The sequence below is a fragment of the Rhodnius prolixus genome, unplaced genomic scaffold, assembly GCF_049639745.1.
Source record: "Rhodnius prolixus isolate KJV_2025 unplaced genomic scaffold, Rpr scaffold_6, whole genome shotgun sequence".
Classification (NCBI taxonomy): Eukaryota; Metazoa; Arthropoda; class Insecta; order Hemiptera; family Reduviidae; genus Rhodnius; species Rhodnius prolixus.
The window spans coordinates 37,943,174-37,961,660 of NW_027411634.1; the positions used below are offsets into that span (position 1 = coordinate 37,943,174).

The window sequence follows — 18,487 nt, forward strand, 5'->3', positions numbered from 1 at the left end:
AGAGTGATACCAGGTTATCAATTATGTGATTATAAGCTTTAAGAATGTTAAGGTTTTTTTTAAAGTAATACAAACAGTTGATGATAATGTTTTTAAAAGATATGCATCAAGTATCAGTTTGAATTGTAATTCTAATAACCAGATAAATACATGGTTGTTGAGACTGTAACAGAAGATTCTTAAGTTATATTCAATCAAAAAATGTATTACCCTCCATATAGATATAGTATATCTTATAAGTATTAATGATACAAATTTATTAATTGCAGGGTTACCTTCGAACAAATACTTTATAAGTAAATAAATGTAAATTTTGAAGAAAAACTATTTAGATACAAATGCTCAGAACCATAGAAATAATTTCGTTAAAAAAGGTAATGAAAAATTACGTTTTATTAATTAATTAGATAATGTAAATCATCAAAATTATTTTAAAAGACAATGATTGATCAACAAGTTTATTTAAAAATAAGCTGAAGTACTAACATTTTTTGAAAATTGACATATGTTTTTTTCCTGTCTTTTATCCGTCAAATATAGCTAATTTTTATGAGATGGAAAAATTCAAAATCCTACAATGCTAAAAATTATTCGTTTTTTTCATAATGTGAGTAATTAAAAAAATATTTGTTGGCAATGACAGGCTTGACGACAGCAACTAATTTGACTCTAAAAGTACTTAATAAACGACGTTATCCAGCCATTTCTCAAACAAGGAATAATTTTTTTAAGAAATTATTCGGTAAAAAAAAAAGTAGTGAATATGATTCAAATTTAACACCATGTAGTAGAATTGAAACTCGGGGCATGTCTATGCCCATGATTGGGATTGGTACTTGGCAAGTAAGTTGTTTTTTTTTTTTTTTTCTTCTTAATAATATATTGAACCCCGAGGTGATTTGACTTGTAGAGCTCGGGACTCAAACCCATTTCTTACATGAGGCAATAAAAAATGCCACAAAAGTGCATTTGATGTCTGATTGATTCCTGCATCAACAGCATTGTATTCCTCCTGACGGGCGACTGCTGAGTGGGGTAATACATAATTCGCATAGGTAAGAGGACGTGAAGCTTTTGGACATTTTGTCTGAAAGAAAACGAAACGGCAAATCAGGTTTTGGGTCAGTGTGAAGGGTGTAAATCCTCATTTGTATCTCTTTACATTTTAAATTAAAATGTCGGGTCTAGGAGAGCTACTGTAGCTTGTGAATGCCACAAAGGACCTCTGAGCCGTAGTGGCGTAGGCCATATGATAAACTCTTCTGGAATTTAAATCTACCTATTTATGTTAAAAAACGCAGAAATTTTAGAAATATAATATTATATAATAATATAGAAACGTGTCGAGCCCTTCTACATGATTACACTGCATCTAAACATTAAATTTAAAGACAATTTTAGCAACTTTTATCATCCAGATTTTAGATGTCAAGTTATCATATTAATATTTTTTCCCCGGCCCTTAAACCCTTTTATTAGCGCCCTTAAATTATTTTTAACAAATATATCCTCTATATCAAAATTTACTGTAATAGTCTTTCTCTGTAAACTGCAGTAATCATAACAGAAGTATTAAAATTTGCAGGTGGAACCAGATTGTATAGAATCAGTGATTACTTGCGCACTTACTGTTGGATATCGACATATCGATACATCACATTCTTATGGTAATCAAGCTGCCATAGGCGCAACTCTCGACAGTTTGTTTAAGGGCGGCAAATTCTGTAGAAATGAAATATTCATTTCCAGCAAGGTAACTTATTAGCGGTTTTTGCAACTAATTATTTTTGTAACTTATTATTTTTTTGAAAACTAATGTTAAATTTTAGACAAGACAATGACGTATTTAATTTTATGCTCTCAAATGATGCTATCTCTTATAATAATAGACCTAATGACAATTAATTTGATGTTCTTTCGATCGGTGTAGTTAAATTTTCTTAAGCCCTCTCAACCACTAAAATTATATTCCATTTTCTCAAAAACGTTGAGGATCGCAACATGGTTTATTATATGAACTTTTTTGTCACAAATGATGTGTAGAACTGTTTCCTTACGTGTGATCAGTACAGCATTTTCAAACTATAGCGATTATGCTTTAACAGCTAGCTACTCACTATTCTATCTATAGAACAGTAACAAATAGTACCCTCTTTCCAGCTACCATACTATGGTATGAAACCAGAGGAGATATGTAATTATGTAACGGATGCTTTAAATTGTCTATGTCTGCAATACATAGATCTTTTTATGATACAATTTCCTGTTGGAATCAAGGAAATTGGTGGAAATTATATAGCAGATCCAGATACCAACCATATACTTATTTGGAAGGTAAAGTGCTCTTAGTGGTTCATTTTTTTAAAATTCTATATCATACAAGAGTTTTGATATTAAAATATTTTTTATTATTAGAAAATCTTATTTATACACAGGCTTTAGAGGAAGAGGTAAAAAAAGATAGAATCAAATCGCTTGGTTTATCTAACTTTAATATGCGCCAAATTTCAACTCTGATGGAATGTGCGAACATACCACCTGCCAATCTTCAAGTAGAAATGCATTTGTATCTACAACAAAAAGAATTGATCACATTTTGTAGCCAACACTGTATAGGAATGACAGCGTACGCGCCACTCGGATCGCCTGGCTTGGATCAATATTTGATGAAAAACAGCCTTCAACCAGCCAGGTGTAAAATTAATTTAATTCATAATAAACATTGGTGTCTATAATTATTTGGAAATTTACATAGAAGTTTGCAATAAACATTGCAGGAGTGAATGAGAAAGAAATTTGATAAACTTACTCTCTCGAATCGTCACTGGAGTCAAATATTTTTGACATTATTTGCTTGTCCTTGGCTGACCAGATGATATATCTTGGAATAAGAGACTCACTGAAAACCTTTCTCGCGACTCAAGTGCCAGAAAGTTACAGAACTTCTTCCCGACAACTATTATTCGTTAAAAAGTAGTTGGGTCCTGCATTGTTGGGTAAAATCTAAGATAATACATCACTCACTCAAAACATACCACTTGAAAATGAAAACCTGTATGGCAATACAGACATGAATAATGCGTTTTATCAAGCGTTGACTGTTACTTTCGTTAACTGAAGCCTAATCAAAAATCTTTTAGAACTGTTACATGTGCTCTTTATGTGAGTACCTAAAGTAATCATGATCTGAAAATTTGCTACCTGAATGATGAGATCCCCGCCAGATATTGCATATATAAATCTGTTCCTTCTTTTTGAACCCTTATACTCCAGCTTTTCTGCCGTCAGATACCAGCCGGCCTTCCCTGCAGGATGTAGATTTGATCAGATGCTTTCCTTTGATGACAAGTGGCTAAACAAGTACCAACTACTTAATTCCTTCATTCATGACGTTTCAAATTATATATGGTCTTGGGTCTTCTCTACAACACTTTGCCTATTTACGTATTATATTTTTTTTCTCTCTCGCTTTCCGTCATTATCATTATTTTCAAAATTCTTTCATTTAAATGGTTCCCAATCTAGATACTCAGGATTTTTTATTTGAATAGTTACATCTGGCTCTGCATTGTACCTTCCATATTTGCATCTGGGTATCTTTCTTTCACAAGTATTAAACAACATTTAATCGTGAAAGATTACCAGCATCAAAATGGGTCTTGTGTCGAGTTTTTTGGTACATTTATGAAGTAGAAACATCTATCTACAGGACACAGCAACTTTCGTTTTAATTTCCTCTTAAGTAGCATTTTCCCTCAAAGTATTTTACATCGGTGTACCGATTAGGAATTGTCCTCAAAATTCACTGGTGGCACCGTGTTTACTGTTTCCTAGCTATCTCCATTTGAATAACTGTAAGTACTATGACAGAGCTAATGTGTGTAAGTGTAGCTTTTCTTCTTTTTGAAATATGCATTATATCTCACTGAAACTAAAAATCTATACACATGGTAGTTTTATCATAAACAGTTTTTTTTTTAAAAAAAAACTTTCATTTCCTAAAATGTTTTTTTTTTCGCAGTGTACCTTCCCCATTAAATGATAACTCGGTGATAAGTGTAGCTTGCAATCATAAAAAAACACCAGCTCAAGTTCTACTGAGATTTTTGTTACAAAGTGGAGTAGCTGTTATCCCTAAGAGTGTATTGCCAGACAGAATATATAAAAATTTTGATGTAAGTTTCTTTATTTTCACTTAAGACAACGAACTGATTTAAGCAAACAAAAAAAAATGCATGCATTGAAAAAAATTTTAAACAACTATAAACACAATTCATTTACATTTTTTGACAAAGAAGTGATAAATAATTTTTTATCTTCTTTTTTTGCAGATATTTGACTTTAACTTGGATAAGTGTGAAATGGATGAACTTAGAGGAAAAGATCTGTGTGAAAAAGGAAGGATGTTTGGCTCTAATATTTGGGTAGGGACAGATCATCATCCAGAATTTCCATTCTAGTAGCCAAAAAAATTGTAATAAGCCATGCCACAAATGATTATTTTATTCGTTCAAATATCTTAAGGGAAAATTATACCTAGATCCAGCGTCAGAACTTAGCTGAAGAATTCTTGAACTTTAATTCAAATAAACATGAGTGGCAAACTCTGTAAAAGTAACTTTAAAGGAAAATGTATACAAAAGTTATTTATGACGACTTTGCTTTAATATAATACAATTATAATCATTTAGTAGTAATATGCATTGTATCAAAATATTTTATATTTCTATAAAATCTTATAGACATTTAACAGTCTCATTCTTTTAATGTAGTTATATCACTTCATTTATCCAATCAAAAACTGTTTTATAGTTCTGGGCGATTTGTCATTGACAATCTCAATGAGAATGCTGAGTTAACATAAAGTAGGAAATATATAGGTGTATAATTATATAATGTAGTGAATGTAAGACTAACTTGAAATAATGAAAGTTATCAACGCAAAAATTTGAGATAAATAAGACAGGCCAAAATAATAATTTCAATTAATATAATTAATATAAGTAATAGTTTGTTCGTAAAAACACGAACTTTCATTAAGATTAGGAGCTTACGAGAACTTGATATTGTTGAATCAATATTTGTAAGTCGATTGGATGCTCGAAGAAGAGTCTCTCGTTGGTCATTGAGTTCATTTAATACAGAAGTACCAACAGCTTCAGTTTCAACAGCAGCTCTTTCTGAATTTCGCAGACTTTCAGATGTCCTTTCAAGAGCTGCTCTTCCTTCAAGTAAAGCTTCTCTTTGCCTCTGTTCCCACATCTCAAATAAACATTAATCTTGATTAATGCGTGTGCTCACTTCTCATATAAATGCAGCCAAGAAAAGAGAAATAACTAAATTTTAAATCACTTTATAAAACAATTCTCAGAAATGAAAACAAGGTTCATCTTTGCAACGAACTTAAAAATTGCAAAATTTCAAGTAACTTATAAAGATAAGACTACGATAAATAATTACTATAACCTCCTTCACAAATATTATAACCTTTTCACAATATTAAAACTTACCAATAATTTAAAGAAAAAATTAAATATCTTTTAAAAATAAAGGATCAATACTAAATCGTATAGCATTTACTAGACGGGAAAATTGTGCAACGAGTTTTTAATCGATTATAATTTTCTTCAATTAGGACGTAATGTCGTTATGGATACAAGTTATGAAAACAAAACTTGCATAAGTCATGACGTTAAGAGAAAGGCCACTTTTAGTAAAATTTTCGGTATGTTTGAATCACATAAAAAAATGAGATTTTAGATATGTCAGAAGTAATCTCTCCAGAAGACATTAAAAAAACTCAAAGCGCATTAACAAAATATATAAACCAGCCACCTCTAACTGAAAAATTGTTAAGAAAACCTCCGTTTAGATTTTTGTATGATATAATAAAATCTGTAAGTTTCCTACTTTTTTTAAAAACAATTGCTTTAATAAAATTATTCTAATCACTACAATCCGTAAAAATGAAATAGGTAATTAGAGAGACAGGTTTTCTGAGTGAAGTTTTTACTGCAGAAGATTTAAACTTAGAAAATGTTAAGGATAAAGAGGGAAAAATAGCATTCTTAAAAAAGCTCATCGCTGCTGTCAGTGAGTAAAAGATTAGCATAATTTCTTATGTAGTAATATTGAGATTAAATAAATAACTTCATATTTTAGAAGATGCTACTGGGAATCCTATAAGTGCCAAACCAAATAAAATTGCTGCAGGATTAGAAGTTACAAAAACACTTGAGTTATTGCAAGCTGTTGGAAAAGGTATTGCTCTGAAGGTATAAAATTTAAAAAAAATTCATTTAGCCATTTTTTTAATATGTATTTTACAATACTACAGTTGTGATCATTTATAAATCGCAGTAATATTTTAATTATTTTAGCAAAGCGGGAAATTAAACATTCAAAAAGAAAATCCAGAAAATAAACAGAAATCAAATGTTACAACTGCTAAGGAAAACAATGCAGGCACTTCAAAGAAGCTGAAATTAAAAAAAGATGATGTACAGAATGATGCAGATAAGACGAAACAAAGAGGAGGAAATAGCGGAAAAGAGAACGCGACTTCTGACAGAAAGAAAAAAGAAAGAATTGACAAAGTTGAAAAAGAGAAAATTAAGAAAAAAGATAATGCAGGTAATAACAAAAAAGATTTAAATGAAAAGAATGAAAGAGAAGTGATTGACGAGAAGGATCAAACGAAAAATGAAAAAGAAATTGATGGTCAAATAGTGACGAAAGTTAATGAAAATTTAGAAAATTCACAAATTGTTGATAGTAATAGTTCCAAAATTGTTGAAAATAGACATTCACCACCTAAGAGTGAACAGCTAAATAATGGTGAAACAAATGAAAAAGTCAGGTAAAATATAATTATTTTTATTCCATCGTTTCTTTTCGTATCTTTAATTGTAAATTAATTAATTTACCATTTTATTTTGTAGGAATTCACTCGCCAGTAATGACCTTGTGGAAAATGGACTACCAGCTGATAAGGAAGAAGAAAATAAACTTGCAAATGATGTGAATAATGAAGAACAGAAAAAAAAAGAGGAAACATCAGCTAAAGCCGATAAAAGGCCTTCAACAAGAAGACAGTCAAGCAGAACTAGACCTCCTTCTAGTGAGTCGTGGAAATTTGGGTTACTTTTACATATATATTTTTTTCTTTTAAGTTAAAAAGCATCGATATTTCAGATCATGACCTGAGTATTTTCAAGTGCTCTGTATGGTGTTCTCTAGTTCTCTAACCTGGTTTGCTACAATAAAAGTGCTGTTTCAGTGCACTTGTACGCTTTTAAAAATTTTATAATTAGGAATATAAGATGAGTTGGCAAAATTCCATGTTTTTTTATTTAAGGTCAATCACTTGTGTTTGGAACTTTTTATTTATGGAACATTGATTTTAGTGAAGAGTTGAGATGTCACGTTTCCTTCAACATTACTTTATTTGAAAATTGAAGCCAGTTCTTTTTCGTTCTTATTTTAAGTTTGAAGAAAATTTAAATTCATAAATTGTATTAAGTTAAGCCGTATTTGTATTTGTTATTTTATAATTTTTATTTAGAAAATGTCAGCGATAATGTAAAGAAAGATGCTGAAACCAAGGTAGTGGAGAAACCGGATGACTCTAACTCAAAAAAAGTGAAGAAAGAAATTCAAGAAGATACTTTGCCTTTATTAGGAGCTGGTGAAGCACCTCCAATTACAGTGCCCAAAATGTAAGTACACATTTAAATTCAATGTATTTCATTCCGTAAAAATTATTTAAATTCTTCCTAAAACTCTCCCACTTTCTGAAATCTCAAGTTTATTGCGTAATGAAAGTTGAATGTTTCAAGGTACCAGTAAGGGGCACAATAGTTTTATCTTGATCGTAGTATTCTATAACCAAGCTTATATACCCCCTTTTGAAGGTGAAGTGCCGCCTAGTGTATTTGATCAAACTGGAAAATTACCAAATTCAAGCTAACGCTGTAACCTAAATTTGATTAAATATTGCAGAATATATTCTGATCCTGCCAGGTACATCTGCTTCCGTTAAAAGGATATTCTCAATGATGAAATACAGTTGGTATGAAGAATGAGGTAGATCAGAAGAAAAAAATTAATGCTCAGCATTACTTGTTAATTTTTGTTAAATATTTAAATTTCTTCGATGCTATGTTTAATGTACAAGTATCTGGAGTCTGCCTCCAATACAAATGTATTAAATTAAGAGGAGAGAAGTTAAAAATAAGACAAAGCTTTATTTTGTTGCAAATTCAATTTTGTACTAAGTTGTAATGAATTTTTCGATGCAATCAGAAATTAAGAGTATTAAAAAAATAGTACATACTAGTGTTTAATGTCAGTACTTTTTTAATATGATTTATACAAATGTTAGGTTAAGAGTAATTTTTTTAAATGAAGGAAAGTACCTTTAATTTTCCGAGCAGTATGTCAGCGCCATAAAAAAATCATTTTAATACAATACAAAGTATACATTTAAATTATCGCTTTTTTTTATGTTAGGAAGTAAGTCCCATAGTAGTTTAGATTTTTGCTGTTTTCTTTTTGGTCATGTGGAGTTCTATAAATATAATAAAATAGCTCTAAAAATTTGTACTGTCATTAAGTTTTTTTTTTTGTTTTTAATAATGAGAAAAAGCTTTCAGCTTTCTGTAGGGTATGTGCTTTCAAGGCGATATGTTGCACTTTATTTCGTAAAAATAGCATCTTATTCTTGCGAAGACATTAATGGTCTGCGTACAAGATTGTATACAAGAATTTAGCAATGAGGTTTCATAGGTGTCCATCGGACCTGAAGGTTTGATAGGCCCGACTTATTGTGTGGAATGTGTGAAGTCCATGTAAGTCTCGAATCGAATTTAAGAGTAACTAGAAACTATTAATACAAAATATGTGCATATTGGTGACTAATTCGTTATATTATAATTGTTGTTCAATTGGATGCGTATAAAGGAAGAGGGGTTACTTTCGGTTTCAAATTGTCCCGATTTGATCAAAATATATATCTATCATGGTAAGTCTTACTATATACTTTCAATATGAAAAATGGTATTATCTTTTAATTTCAGTGAGAGACCGACTACTGCGAGGAGAGCACCACCAAGTGCTAGAGCACCAGGAGTGCCTAGAGCTAAGGATAGAGGCGAAGTTAAACTTCCAGACAAGTAAGTCACAGGGTGCAAATTTTATTTTTAATTTTTTTTTTTTTTAATATAAAGAGAAATAATTACGTAAACATTCTGCATCGGCTAAAACCTAAGTTGCTAGGTTCTAGAACAGGTTTCTCCACCATTTCCACATTAACAATTAATAAGTTATCCCTAATAAGACTCTTGATTTATTCTTTAAGACACTTTAAAAAAAAAAAAAAAAAAGGTTTGTGAGGATCAATTACTTAAGAAATAGACAGCACCTAAAAGTACCTAACTTATTTTCAAATTTTGATCTGTGGAGTATCTTTTTGCTGGCACTGCAAAGTGATAGTGCTCCGGGGCTTAATCCCCAAAACAGAAGTAAGGGTAGTGCATTTCGTGTTTGATTCTAAGTGGAAAGTAAAAAATATAATTGTGTCCTCCCGCCTTATAAAGGGAGACTAATAGCGAGAGAGAATCTTTACAAAGGGATAGTTGCGGGAGACGGTAAGTAATGTTTTAATTTATGGTTAACATATCAATCATTTAGAGGATGTTCACTTCGGTAAGATTTATTTATGATATTGTGCAGTGCGCAGATAGAAGGCTGACCAAACCATCTTATACATTCTCTATTGTATATTTGGATTTAAAAATTTGTTAACAATCAAATTAATAGTAAATTAAAATTATCTTTGTAGTGCTGATAAGGGACAAGAAGAAGTGAAACCTGTAGAAGTTATTACCGAAGATCATGTCCAAGAAGACGATAAAGAGAATATGGTAGTAGTTGAAACGCAGGCGTTATCACTTGAAACAGATCTACAGGTAAATAGTTCCAGTTGTCAATCATCTAAATAAATCTATAATCTTTCTCTATAATATATAAGAAGTAGTAACTTAAGTACAGTATGCAATCGAGCCTTCTATTATTATTATACATCTTATATAAAAAATAATTCTTTTGAAATTAACTTGGGGTTAAACAGGGGAGTCTATTAAGCCTTGACTATTTTCTTACTTTACTTACTTACTTCTTTTCTTTCACACTATTTTATTAGACTATTTTCATTATACATTAATGACAGAGGAGGTTTTGGATGAGGACGGTATCTGAGTTAATAATATTCAGTTTAAACGTTTTGCTTACTCTGATGACTTCATTTTGCTCTCGTCCACACCCAAGGGTCTCCAAAGAATGATCAACTCTTTGGAAAATTATTGTTCCTTTTGGAATCTAAAAATAAATTTAACCAAATCAAGGATAATGGTATTTAACGGTGGTAGGCGTTCCAAATCTGAGAAATGGTGGTTAGCCGGTCAACAGATCGATATGGTTAATCAATATAAATATCTTGGTACAACGCTTACACCTACCCTGAAATTAAAGAATCATTTTGAAGAAAGAATAATGAAGACGAAAGCGGGGTTAAGCAGTATCTAGAAAAGTTTTATATTAAATAACGTTATACCAAACACATCTCAATTGCAAGTTTATAACTCAGTGTCTCGGTCTTTGTGTGTACGGTGCACACACAGATATAGGGATGGAGAGACTATGAGGCTGTGAACAAGTTGCATTGTTATTTTCTTAAAAAAATGTTTCGTTTACCTCAATACACCCCATCTATATACGTAACTACTGTAGGTACAGCAGTATACTACAGTACTACAGTATACTACTCAACATACTACTGTATATTGAGAATAATTTCCACCTCCCTTCCTCTTCACACTTCATCGCCATTTCAATTACATCTGTAAATTATCTTCAAATTTCTTATCTTAAATTAGGTAATTTACTGTCGTTTTCTTCTAATACTAAAATGAGAAGTTTGAAAACTTCTAAAAGAGAAAGTTGTTTGAATTTTCAAACCAGAACTTACATTGTTTTCTTTTTTTTAGGATACAAAGTTAGCAGAAGGAATGGGAAACGAGTTAATAGGAGAAAATGAAGGTGCTCTGGTCGCTCAAATACTTGAAACAAAAAAAGAACTTGAAGAGACCAAACAAATGTGGGCTAATACAAATCAACGAAACGTCGAAATAGTAAATATTATTTGGTACAATTTTGCACACTGCATAAATTCTAAAAACGTTTTGGCTTTGCTAGTTTATTTTATTTTTATTTTTTAAGGAATGGGAAAGTGGCAGAAAACAGAAGCGAGAGAATTGGGAAAAAGAGATAAATAAATTGCGGGAAAGTATACAAGAACTGACGCGAACAACAAATCCTTTGGGAAAATTATTTGATTTCATTCAAGAAGATGTTGATTCAATGCAACGAGAATTGAGGTCGTGGGTATCAGTCACTAACCAATACAAGGAGCAACTGATGGAAGAACAAAAGTAACTTTTTTTTTAGTTATAGAAATAGTAAAAAAAGTCACTGTACTCATTAACACATTTTTCCTCTTTCGGTTTGCTTGAATTCGAGCATTATCTTTCAAGATTTTTCTTTTCAGTTGTGCAAGGTCGGTGGAAGTGAACAGTTTGATATAAAAATTTACAACTTGCATACAAATTTTGCTACTTCTGTTGCCAAACTAGATTTGTGTTTACAATTTTTTCTGTCTCCTCTACAAGGCGCAAATTATTTCCCTCAATCTCTTATTCTGAATGAGTTTTACAAAGACTCTTAAGCCGCAGAAGCTACTCAACAAGCTTTTGCTATGAACGGAAAAATTGCCCTCGCTCTGAGAAAAGTAGATTTCTCTATTAGAGCTAAGAACCTTAGCTCCAAATTTATAGCAAGGATCATCTGGTCTTCTTTCTGTTTAAATTATATTTAGGAGAGGGGCGGCGCTTTTGGATAATCCATTTTTCTGATCCAACGCGCCCAGTGCTGTTGCTCATTTTCTTGACGAATTCATATTCTTTCCGTAGTTGCATTTGCTCCTTAAGTCTGCAATGGAGTTAGAGATCTTTAAATCATCGGATTCGCCCCCGCCTAAGTTAAAGCAGTTGCCTAGTTCAGCCAATAATGATCCATTAACTTTTTCCATACCTGCGATTTATTGTGAGGCAGCCTCTACTGATGCAAGAAGGCAAGATATTAGGAAACTTTAGTTTACGAGAGGCTTTTCTAAGGAGGGCTTCTCGTCTCTTCAACTCCTGGTAGTATCCTAGACATTTAAAATTTCCTTGAACGATGAATCGCTGTCCATTAGGAAGTGTTTTGGAAACTCTTACTATCTCTCTACAGAATCTGCAAGGGTTATAATCTTTTAGACAGCTATTTCATATGTCCTTTGAGAGGGCAACGTCCCATCAGAAATCATTAGTATAGGAGCCGATTTTGACTCAGGTCGAGTCACGCTTCAAATCTGTTAGATTTATTGTTGCCCCAACAACTCTTCTTGTCTTAAGTTGCTTCTGGAGAAACCAGTCTATAAGCCTACAAGGGTATAGGCCTCCCATATGAGTTGATATGGTGCTTTGCAATACTAGATATCGGCTAACGTAGTAATCTCCACATTTTTGTTAAAGAAAAAAGGCTTTTTCAGATAGCAATATTCAACTAATTTACCATTCTGACTGATCCTTATCCCCTCAGACATGTAAATTTTTGTTTAATTACTCTTAATTCTCTTCAGGAATGTAATGTTTAAAAAAAAATATTATTTATTTTTAAAAATATTAAGATGCAAGAAAATGAAGAAATCGTGTGTATTTTCAATCAATACTGTCCAGCATATTTTTTTTTTCGTTCATACCATAAATCTATGATCGCATTTGCTTGATTCAATTGATTGATTTGCTTTCAAACCAAAATTTCAACGCAACAATAACTTGGCTTTATTTGCAGAGCTTCGTCAGAATTTATTTTGTTCGTATGGTTTTGAAAAAAAAAGAGTTGATTTCATGTATGCCTTTAATTTCTTAAAAATTATATTCTGCGTTTATGGAAATAGAACATCTTCGATTTTATTTGACCACTTGATTACTTAACAAATTCTTTTAAAAATACGTCATATTCTCTTATTTCTGCAGGTTAACGGAAACTACGTTGGAAAAATATAAAAAACAATTAGCTGAAATGGATTCATTGATAGAACAAGAACACGATGCCGTAAGAAATGTCAAAGCTAACATTATTGCTAATGATAAAAGAATTGTTCAGTTAGTAACCAGAGGCAATACTTAATGGATTATTGAAATGGGTCAGTCTTGAGGATTTAAAAAACAAAAAATCATATATTTGTATTCACCTTAAATTGCAGGTTAGAAAACATTACAAGACTGCTAGTAATTTTATTTTTTGAGACAATGTTCATCTAAATCGCCTGCATATTGCTCTTTAAGTTTTATTAATCGATGTAAAGCAATCAAGATTACCTCAGTTCAGTTATTATTTAAATAAGTCATTCACAAGATCGAGCCAGAGCCCCTCAACGAAAATATGAACTTATAATGAAAATGGGTGGTAGTTTTTGAACTAAAAATTTCAAATTGCACGAAAAAGTGCCTTAAAAACATACTGTGCCTTCAATTCTTTTTTCAAAAAAAAAAATATATATATATATATATATATATAAAAATATGGTGATAAAATAAAATTGGTATAAAAGCAATTGAACAAATTTTTTGTCATAATTGTACAATCAAAATAATATAATTAGTCATAATTTTATTAAATGTTTATAAGAAAGAGAAATAATAAAATGAATAGAGAAAAATGTTGTGCCTTGCAGTAACGATTTTTTTTAGTATACAAAAAAATGGGAATGAATTTATACATCATGATAGTATGAAGGTGGTATAAAATACTTCCGATAGTATACTTATGTATTGATCATATTACGTTACAGTTCAATAAATAAAAGAAACTCTAATGTGAAATACTCGTAAGACTTTTATTTGTTAAAGTCCAATTCTCGTAGTTAAGAGTTGGTTTCAATAAACAAACAAATGAAATACTTCTGATTTAATGTACTTCTGGTTTGTAAACACTTTTTTGGTATAATCCTCACATACTCCTCTCGCGAAATCAGGTCAAAGCCCAGTACAGGAAATTCATTTATCCATTGGAAGGATCTGATGGCGGAAAATGAAGCTCCAATTCAATATGCTCAATACCCACTGTTGAGCAATGCTTTACTATAGCCCAGGTAATTATGATTTTATTTGGAACCAATAAACATTTGGAATTTTACTTTTATTTATTAAATAACAAAAAATAAAATCAAGGAACAATATACTCTTAATATGCAATAAGAATATCTGACAAAACGAAAAAACAAATTTATTTACACGACTAAGTACACTGTGATAATCCCCTCAATTTAATTAAAATAATATACAATCAATATTTACATTTATTTATAAATCAGAAACAAGAGTTAGAAGAAAAAAAGGAAGATAAAGATTACAATTTGTTTCAAAAAATAAAATCTCCCCTTGAACATCATGAAGAAGGAGTAAGGTTATTTAAAAAAATTAAATTACTCGGAAGATATCCCTGTTAACTTGCCAAAATGTGACTCAAAAATTATGGTAAGCAAGTTTTTTTTTTTTAATGAGTAAACACATAAAAATAAATACAAATTAAAAATAGTTTATTAATACAAACAAAAGGCGTACTTTATAAATTTGTTTCACGAAATATTTTTATCAGTCCTATCCAACATTTACAACAAATAAACAAAAACAGAATAGGCCTATTAACAAACATATTAACAAAATTAAAATTATTTTATACATAGCTGGATAATTTATTATACATCCATATTATAACTACTTAAAGGAGGAATTGTTCACTTTTCTATTAGCAATAAATTCCAATCATTGAAAGTGCAAAAATATGTGCAATCCATCACAGATAAGGAACAATCTTTTTTTATTTACAAATAAAATTTCGCTCATTTTATTTTTTCATACATGTAACAACAACCTAAATATAAACATTTTTATTATTTGTTTCAATCTACAATAAATATATTATGAGGGAACCCAACTACGATCAGTATTGTCTAGTAATTAGAAGGGACAAATGATCAACCCGTACTATTGTAAATTACTTTATTATTCTCTTAAAATAACAATATATGTCTGCAAGCTAATGCAATCATTTCCTTGCAAATCACGAAGTAAAAATTAAACCAAGAGGGACTGCCAGTATAGTTCAGTTTATTAAACCAAAAACCAACATTTGCTCAAGTTGATGTTCTTGTTGGTTTGAGATATTTAACTCCTTCATAGCTGGTACACACCGGGCATTTTTCACCAAAGGAGCACTTCCAAACAAAAACAATTACTGTAGTGGTGTCCACCCAGAAACGCTTGTGACGGTTCAAAGCGTGTTAGAGTAAGCTATCTAAACTGCCACAGCTAAAGCATGCCAATCAAAACCTTTAAGTACATGTTTATTTTGTGTTCGTTAGTTGAATGCGTGCTTTAATTAAAATAGGTAGCAAGATAATTTTATTATTGACTAAGCCTTTCGAAAAGTAACGTCTTTGTTTTCATAATATTATTTTGTTCACTTATTAAAATTAGAAAAAAAAAGTGTTTCATTGGAAAGATGACCAAAAATTACAACTAAATAAATTGACAGGTCATTTACAACTAATTTGAATCCCACCCAAAAAAAAAAGACAGATCTATCATATTTAGTTGTCTAGAAGGAATTGCAAATGGAATTTGCACCAATAAATTAGTGGTTCTTTTTTTTTAAATATGTACAATGAAACACTTCAAACGAATAATCAAATTTTAAATAATTAAATAAAAAAACTTAATCTAAAAACAAAACAAAATTAATATCAACATTATATTCCTCACCTAAAAAAAAATAATAAAATTGTAGTATACTTACAGACCCACTATGTTACATTTGTTTGTCCTTTATGATTATTATTATTTATTTATTTTATTAATCAACAGTACTATAGGTGTTAGGAAAAATAGACAATTTAATAGATGTGACATAAAATAAAGACAATTTTTTTTACAGAAAAATTTGCTATGATCAGAGTACATCCAAGATGTATTAAACTCCGTTTCATACTTCTTTTTTTTCAATATTTAACTATAAATACAAAAGTACAGTTTCTCCCACGCCTAAGACATTCAGCATTATTTCTCTCTACATTTTAAAAAAAATGATTGATGTCGCATCTTACTTGTTTATTATTTTCTTTATAAATATTCAAAATTTCTTTTAAAAAAATCGCTATCAATTATGATTGGTGCCTTTATACAAAAACATTAAGCGATATGCAGGTTTATTTTTTAATTTTTATCATAAACGATTAGTTTAACAAGTAACTGTGTAAATAGATTTTAAAGAGTTTCTATAGGGACGTTTGCATTATACAGTAGATTATCTTAGCCATTTTGACAGTGCAAATAATTTTTTTTTTGTTTCAACTGCTTGCAACTAACTTCTCTTTTTTGTGATCTTTATAGTGAAATTTAAATTTAGTCATTCTGAAATACGAAAATGAGAACTGATTTTAGTATAATGACATTTAAAAAAATGATTACTTAAAAAGAAAGAAAAAAAAAAAATTGTTTAGCTGAAATACTCCCTTTGAGCAAGAATAAGTACTTCAAAAGTGAGTTTTTTCTAATGCGAATATCTCTTTTTCAAATCAATATTTTTCAACAATTTGTACATTTGAATACAAACCCAAAAACGTTTATGATCCTGTCTAGAAATGATAAAGTACAACAAAAGCTTGGGCCATGTTTATCTGAAGTTAATGAAAAATTTTTATAAGGGCTGAATAGAAAAATGTATAGAGAGTAGTCAAAAAATCCAGTCTGAATGTCTGTTTTTGGGATAATTCAAAATTCAGGTTGAATAAAGATAGTAATGTTTAATATTTTCAATACTGAAGCAAACCTTGAAAGTTCAAAACGGATATAAAAAGAAAAAATGAACAATTAAATACTGAATAAATTATTAAACATATTTTTTGAGGAATGAAAAAAAACAAATTGAGAGGATAGTATGAGCGTGGAAAAACAGCTTCGCCTAGAACGACCTCTATCCTTAGATTCAGTATTTCTGATGGCAGATGTAAAAGTAAGGCTTGCTCCAGCGCCAGAAAATTTTGAGATGAATTATTTTATTCCCACTAAACAGAAAACTATGTACTATACTGCCGACATGCTTCCCACAAGCTACCGAAACTCAATTAACCCTCAACTAAAAAACTAAATAGTAAAAAAATATTACATTAAGCTAACCACCCCATAAATAAAAAGATTTTTGAGAGAAAAAAAAAAACCTGATGCTGTACGTGCGATAGAATGAAGGCAACACTCATTTTGAGGTGGTACTAAATGGTCATGCAATTACTTACTTTTGGTAACCATTTGGCTACCAAAAATCTCACTTGGATTGATAGGTCAAAGAAGAATAATCCTTTATCAAGGTAAAACATGGACCCACTGCTCACGTCAATCGTCCTCATTATTTAATTATTTAAATTTTTAGTTTATCACTTACACAACTCGGAATCAATAACATAAATAAATTAATAAAACTACGTAGATTGTGATCTTTGGAGTGCTTTTTCTCTTCAAAGATAGCTACTGTTACCGAAAGAGCATCGAATTATTAGCTATAGACGGATTCATCAAGATGCAGAAAATGATGGCGTTTATCTTTTAGTGTACCATTTTAAAATTGTACGTTGAAAACATGCATACTTTTTTTACATCCTAATCTCTAAATACAAAATCTGCTTCTTGATCTTGATCATTTTAGACGAAATTGCAGTGAGCGTCTTAAACAAGTTTTGTTTTTAAATAATACAGTTTATAAGAATTACTTCAGTTTTTTTTTAACATATCGGAATTAGCCGAGAATGTATTTATAAACATAATTAGTGAGAATAACTTTAAGCAAATTACATGCTGAGATGTTAAAAATGGACAGCTTTTTCTTTCATATGAAAGAAGGTTTCAATTTTATCTAGATTCATGATACATTTCACTCGCTATACACAATAAATGTTTGTACGTATCAAATATTTTATACAATATTGAATTACTTATAATATTATGTTAATACATAGCCACAGTCACACTTAAATAAAGCTCTTCGCAAAAATAAGGTTGCTTTTAGGATATGTCTTAAAACGATATTTGAAATTTATGTAATATATAAATTTTTCTATAACACTGTCTTTAAATTCACTTAACCTTTTTCTTTAAAAACTAATTATTTCGAACAAGGGCAAAGAAATAAAACCAAACATTTTCAACAATAATCGAAGAACGAGAACCTTCTTTTTCTATTAATTTTTTAATTGGCACACAATTTAGCCTAGATGAGTTGAATTTGACAGACTTCTACGTGCTTAAAATTGTCTTTGAACATGCGGTCTATATTA

At 30.3% G+C, this 18,487-nt stretch overlaps 3 protein-coding genes across 6 annotated transcripts; 2 read left to right on the forward strand and 1 right to left on the reverse strand.

The window, feature by feature from the left end:
- Window positions 1–11: 11 nt before the first annotated feature.
- LOC141460568 (aldo-keto reductase 1B-like) lies at window positions 12–4,752 on the forward strand. 4 transcript variants are annotated; one of them, XM_074140737.1, is made up of 7 exons: window positions 12–374; window positions 644–843; window positions 1,586–1,753; window positions 2,161–2,334; window positions 2,436–2,692; window positions 4,022–4,175; window positions 4,332–4,752. In XM_074140737.1, exons 2-7 carry the CDS (start codon window positions 808–810, stop codon window positions 4,458–4,460), a joined length of 918 nt encoding a protein of 305 aa, XP_073996838.1. In that variant the 5' UTR covers window positions 12–374; window positions 644–807; the 3' UTR covers window positions 4,461–4,752. The 4 variants fall into 4 exon arrangements, 3 of the variants coding, with proteins under 3 accessions (XP_073996838.1, XP_073996837.1, XP_073996835.1); XR_012462141.1 differs by lacking the exons at window positions 12–374; window positions 4,332–4,752 and adding an exon at window positions 2,778–2,996 and having other exon boundaries at window positions 434–843; window positions 4,022–4,048; XM_074140734.1 differs by lacking the exon at window positions 12–374 and having other exon boundaries at window positions 450–843.
- Vti1b (Vesicle transport through interaction with t-SNAREs 1b) lies at window positions 4,644–5,461 on the reverse strand. The gene has a single exon (XM_074140752.1). The coding sequence runs from the start codon at window positions 5,260–5,262 to the stop codon at window positions 4,936–4,938; it is 327 nt and encodes a 108-aa protein (XP_073996853.1). The 5' UTR covers window positions 5,263–5,461; the 3' UTR covers window positions 4,644–4,935.
- Window positions 5,462–5,558: 97 nt separating this feature from the next.
- On the forward strand, window positions 5,559–13,507 carry LOC141460560 (TRAF3-interacting protein 1-like). The gene is made up of 11 exons (XM_074140710.1): window positions 5,559–5,897; window positions 5,976–6,093; window positions 6,163–6,275; window positions 6,381–6,859; window positions 6,942–7,120; window positions 7,565–7,718; window positions 9,078–9,173; window positions 9,842–9,968; window positions 11,046–11,189; window positions 11,278–11,489; window positions 13,134–13,507. The coding sequence occupies exons 1-11, from the start codon at window positions 5,763–5,765 to the stop codon at window positions 13,285–13,287; spliced, it is 1,911 nt and encodes a 636-aa protein (XP_073996811.1). The 5' UTR covers window positions 5,559–5,762; the 3' UTR covers window positions 13,288–13,507.
- The last annotated feature ends 4,980 nt before the right edge of the window (window positions 13,508–18,487 follow it).